Source organism: Leptidea sinapis, chromosome 30, assembly GCF_905404315.1.
Source record: "Leptidea sinapis chromosome 30, ilLepSina1.1, whole genome shotgun sequence".
Taxonomy (NCBI): Eukaryota; Metazoa; Arthropoda; class Insecta; order Lepidoptera; family Pieridae; genus Leptidea; species Leptidea sinapis.
In genome coordinates this window covers 9,811,336-9,817,583 of record NC_066294.1, presented here as the reverse complement: position 1 = coordinate 9,817,583, position 6,248 = coordinate 9,811,336, and the positions used below count along the sequence as shown (strand labels likewise).

The 6,248-nt window shown below is 33.6% G+C and overlaps 1 protein-coding gene across 1 annotated transcript; it reads left to right on the top strand.

Moving 5' to 3' along the window:
* The first annotated feature begins 1,795 nt into the window (after positions 1–1,795).
* LOC126973804 (pre-mRNA-splicing factor Syf2-like) lies at positions 1,796–2,671 on the top strand. Its single transcript, XM_050821145.1, has one exon. The coding sequence runs from the start codon at positions 1,837–1,839 to the stop codon at positions 2,533–2,535; it is 699 nt and encodes a 232-aa protein (XP_050677102.1). The 5' UTR covers positions 1,796–1,836; the 3' UTR covers positions 2,536–2,671.
* The last annotated feature ends 3,577 nt before the right edge of the window (positions 2,672–6,248 follow it).

Here is a 6,248-nt window from a genome sequence, read left to right as displayed (position 1 = left end):
CAGATGCCGGCTAGATTATGAGTACCACAACAACGCCTATTTCTACCGTGAAGCGATAATGTGTAAGCATTACTGTGTTTAGGGCTGTAGAGCGCCGTAGCTTGTGAACTTAAGTCTCAAGGTGACGAGCGCAGTTGTATTACCGCTCAGAATTTTTGGGTTTTTCAATAATCCTGAGCGGCATTGCATTGTAATGGGCATATTTTCATAAAGAAGATGTTTACGCAGCATCCTAAAATGCATACAAAGGCATTTATTTTCTTTAAATTGATTCCTTTAGAATTCTTTTTAATGTCATTTCTAATATACTAGATACTACTACCGCTTCGGACAAGTAAAGCTATGAATACATGATCGAATTTGCTATGGCAGAACCATCGGACGGGGTCCGGTTGAGGACCATATTCTATGCTACGTCGCATGTTCCATCGCAAAAAAATTTTCCGTATCGAGTACGACGCCGGACCAATTGGTGCGAGGCACTCACCCATGCCCACCGATCCACATTACACAAACAATAAATTCAAGCTATATAATGGATAACTTACATTTCTATAGTTTACTCTTTATTACTTTTTATGAAATATTTGCCGAGTTATTACAAAAAAGTTAAGCATGTGTTGAACACTTGCTTGAAAAAAGTTCTATTACATATCTGTGTCGTTTTGTTTAGCGTTCAACAATCTTTAGACATTGCCTATATTTAAACACGTGTCTAACTGATAGATCATAAGTATTCTGAATAATTTAGATTATATCATGACAGATAGATGACAGCTGGCAAAAATTGCGTTCTGATACTTTATTTGTTCCTGTACACTTCAGTATATGCTGTGTTTAACGACGTTTTAGTTAAACACAAGCTAGACACTGTTTTATAATAGAAAAAAAACTCGTCGTTATTGTTAAGTCACTGACATTGTTATATTTACCAGTGGGAGGCTCCTTTGCACAGGAAGCTGGCTAGATTATGTGTACCACAACGGCGCCTATTTCTGCCGTGCAACATTACTGTGTTTCGGTCTGAAGGTTACCGTAGCTATTGAAATTACTGGGCAATTGAGACTCAACACTTATGTCTCAAGGTGATGAGCGCAATTGTAGTGCCGCTCAGAATTTTTGGGTTTTTCAAGAATCCTGAGCGGCACTGCATTGTAATTGGTAGGGCGTATCAATGACCATCAGCTGAACGTCCTGCTCGTCTCGTCCCTTATTTTCATTAAATAAAATAAATAAAAAATTAGATCACTTTCTAACAAAACACAAAGCCATGTTTAAATTTTCTTTTTGAAATAATACCGTAGATGTTTAAAATGGTTTTAACATTAAACACGGTTTATATATTGGATGGCAGCACCTTACAAACTAATTTGTTATGTAACATTAGCGATTTTAAAATACTCTGTTGATTGAAATGAGAGGCCGTTGAGCTTTTTGTATGTTCTTCTAACGAGCTCTACTTTTCCGAACATATGGAAGACTCAGTAATTTAAAATAAATATATATAAGACAAATAAAAAATTTTGAAAACAAAATTTATTATCGATGCGGGAATCGAACCCGCGACCTCTTGCATCCGTGTGAGCGCTCTTTCCTTTCTTTTCAAATTTAATTTGTGTAATTAAAAAAATCAATTAATTAATTAATTGAAAAATTACGTTCACGACGACTTCACGTAAAGTCTGAATAATTTTTTTTAGATATATAGTTCAGGTTCAGTTTTTAATAATTTTATTGTAGCTTTGTTAAATGAAGGGACAAATGTTGGTTTGACGGAGAAAAATAGATCTCATAGTTTATTTTTAAAATCATTTATTATTGTTGTTCAAACACAACATGAGCACCACTGACACATCAGCTTCCAAAGAAATGTCCTTTGCCGAAAAGCAGGCTGAGCGAATGAAAAAATTGCGCTCCTTACACAGCACTCGAAATGAGGCTCGAACGCAAAATCACCAAGAAGTTGTCGCCGAAGAAGCAAGAAACAAGTTACCTTCAACCTATGAAGCCAAACGAAGGCAAGCAGAATGGTTAATGGATGATCAAACTAAACGGGAAGAGGCTTCTAAACAAGGTAAGGATTACGATAGAGTGAAGCTTTTAAATATATCAGCGATAGAAGCAGAGAGATTAGAAAGAAAGAAGAAGAAAAAGAATCCTGATCAAGGTTTCTCAACATACGAACAGGCAACAGTGAGACAATACAATAGACTTGTAAAGAACATGCCGCAAGCAGATATGGAACAATATGAAAAACAGAAAGAGAAATATGGCGATGCATTTTATGGTGGTCCAAATGTTATTATTCATGGCATGCATAAGGATAGAAAGGAGGCTGTTGATAAGATGGTGGACGATCTGGAAGGACAAATTGCTAGAAGAGCGAAATATTCACGTAGAAGGACACACAATGATGATGCTGATATTGATTATATCAATGAAAGAAATGCTAAGTTTAACAAGAAATTGGAAAGGTTTTATGGTGAACATACAGCTGAGATTAAACAAAATTTGGAAAGGGGAACTGCTATATAAATATATATAATTGAGAAGCAAATAATAAAAATGGTTGAACTCTGTGTCAATTTTAGGTTAACAATAAAAATTTCTTCTGTCATTGATGAGGCTTGAGGCAATAATGATTATGAATTCTTGCCATTGACATGTTAAATATTTTAATTTTAATCCTACTAACCTGTACCCCCTGATGATTTTGCACCTTAAAAATAATAGGTCTTAGGGATGTAATTTCTTGAGATAACACAAGAAAAGCAAGTGTTTGGACTGTTAGTCTCAATCCATAAATAACTTGATCTCTCTCTCTCTCTATAATGACTTGAAGTCATGTCCACACTTTCTAAGGACTCTTGATCTGAGGAGAAGACTGAACTGCACAAGTATTGGGCCATCAAGATCTATGCATGTGCTTTGATCTCAAACTTTAATAAAAAACAATTCCATAGTGTAATTGGCAACAAGCAATTCTTGTATCTGTATATTATATAATCTGAATCTCAGAAATAGCTTCAATGATTTTAATGAAATTTAGTAAACAGGTGGTTTCGGGGGCTACAATTCAATCTAGCTAGGTTTCAATTTTGCATAAACTGCTACTACATTAGAATACAAAGGTAAATTTCGCCACTATATACAAGACTATAATAGTTCAGATGGGACATTGGGTGATCCTGACTCCAGTTCGAATCCAGATGTCCTATTAGTTTTTTTATGTTCAAGTTTTGTACCTATAATAATTTGTCACATTTTTTGATAATAAACAATAATCTGGATGCCTTAAAACAATCTGAGCTTGATAAATGGATCAGGGATTAGAAAGGCTAATAAAAAAAATTTGATGAAATGAAGTTTTTATAAAAAAAAAATGGATTTCATATGGTGTATTCTTATTCAAGATCATTTAGGTTTGGTTGTAAGTAATCAGAAGTTTTACCTTTTAATTGCATTACACCTCAGAATACATTAATTACAAACTAATATAAGAATGAGCACATTTTTATTTGGTAACATACAATCTTCTTTATATGTATAAAATATTTTGTATTACAATCTACTGTACACTTATCATTTGTGTAATTAATCCCAGAAGTGAGGGTTATCACTTTAAACAAAAATAACAAATTGTTTAGATTTAAATGGGTGACATCTCAAGTGAATTTCCTGTTATGCAAATAATGGGATTGAGCAGCTTATCAACTGTAAAGTAGATCCTGTAAATGAAGCCACAACCTGACAGTCAAACAATGTTTATCAACGATACGTTACTCGAACCGTTGGCTCTGTGAAAAGATTCGTGGGTTCGAGTCCCGCATCGTTTATAAATTTTGTTTTAAAATTTTATTTGTGTAATTAATCTCAGAAGTGAGGGTTATCACTTTAAAAATAAAACTTTATATTGACGATTCCAAAGCGCTTAGTTTAAGTCATATTGAATAAAGTATATTTGACTTTGACTTATAATGAATATATGTTTTTTGATTTTACAGGCCACGTCAGATCGAGTGGGTTTGGGTATAACCACAGTGCTGACACTGTCAACCATAAGCCTGGACTCCAGAACTGATTTACCGAAAGTGCGCTACGCCACCGCGCTAGACTGGTTCCTCTTGATGAGTTTCTTCTACTGCATCGCCACGCTACTGGAGTTTGCTGGTGTCCACTACTTTACTAAGGTACGGTCAATGATATTATAGTATTAAAAGAGGTAGATATGTCACACAAAATCAATCGCCTAAATGGAGTCAATTGGTTCATTTGGTTGTAGTCGCTCTCTCGATACGAAAACGGTAAACACGTGTTTGTTGTTGGCAGAATTGCTTACAATTTGATATAAGTACAACATTAAAGTGCCGTCTTGTGTTATGGGAAGATGCACTAATTACGAAAGTAAAAAAATCATAGAATTATATACCACAGTTAAGAAATCATGAATTATAACATTTTATTTGATTTCATTATCTATCTAACAAAATAAATATGTTGCCATGACAACGCCGATCGCCGCCAAGCCGATCATAGATTAACGTACAGAAATGACAATATATTGATGCTGTCTGTTGCGGGATGATCGAGGTAGAATATTTTAGGAAATGATGTAAAAAAGTCGTTGTTGCAGTGAATGTAATACGAAATATAATAATTTTTATTAAACAAGTACGTATATAGGTAGCTGAACTATCAAACTACGAAAACAAGTTTTAGGGTAGGTAGCGGATGTAGACAGTGAGTGCTATTTGTTTACGTAGGAGTTTTTTAGTAACACTATCCCTTTCAGTATATCCCTTGCTAACTGCAGAAGAATCAATGGATCATTTTCTTCTTCTCCCATTACCTTATTGTAATAAACCCTCAACGAAAAAACATTCATAAATAATATAAGATACAAAAAATAATAATTGTAATCTTAAAACTTTTTGGGAGCCGCCGTTAGTAAAATTGTAAAAATGGGACTTACTGTAGAATACGTTTCGGTTTTGTTTTGGTGTCTGTATGTTTTTTATTATTTTATGTATAAATAATTGATATCATCAATATGGCAAAATATTATAATCAATATTAAATTATTTTTTTATAAAATCAATGACACATATACCTAATTTCAATGCAGTTTTACTACTTTATAGCTTTTACTACATGAACTCATGAATGAATCGTAATTTAAGCATAAATCACAGTGTACGGTAAAAAATCATATCTGATGAATTTATTGTATTTTTTCTATACAAATACGAAGCAATTAGCAAATTAGAGTTATCTCTTTTTCGCTTGCGATAATTGCATTTACTATCCTTCTTTGACGTGTAATCGTAATGTAGTGTGCTATTGCAATGTTAAATTATTCATGTGTGCGTTAGTGTATCATTTTCAAACACCGAATGTTGTCTACGTAACCTATCTATACCTTTAAATATCATTGGGTACGGTACGAATATTTAAGTATTTCACGTTTATACGTGCAAATTTGTAGGTATAACTGTTGGACGACGCAAAGGAAGGTAGATAGATATTCCCGAGGACTCGGGTACATCATTTTTTTTTCTATTGACAGAACAGCGTCCTTTGGGTCAGCTAGTAACGTATAAAATTTAATCTCTCGTCACCACAATCAACAGATTACGATTAGGCCACAACTTTGAAATTTTTTTAAGTGTTCAAATCAAATATTCATTTTTCATAGACTAGTATTAGCAAGTGAAATAATATAATTACAAGTTAGTGTTACCTACTTAATGTAAATACTTATAAATACCTCCCGCCGCCACTCGTGTGATTTGCTCAAAAAAAAGTGTAATAGTGCTTTATACAAATACGTAAAAAATACAAAGGGAGCGATTTAAATGTAATATATAAAATTCTCTTGTAATGGTGTTAAACTTTGAACTCCTCCGAAACGGCTTGACCGATTCTCATGAAATTTTGAGTGCATATTGGGTAGGTCTGAGAATCGGACAACATCTTTTTCATCCCCCTAAATGTTAAGGGTGGTTATTTTTTTTTAAATTTGTTTGATTATGAGTCAGCATCAAAAAAATACATACAACTTCAAATTTTCACCCATCTACGATCAACAGTTACTTTCGTATCGCGATTTTAATATAGGCAATACAACGTTTGCTGGGTCAGCTAGTACTTATGTAAAATTAGTGAACAAATAAAAGTACACACAATTGAAAAGTTAAAATTAGTGCCCAAAAATAAGACTAGGCTTAAAGGTCTAGTCTACCAGGCCA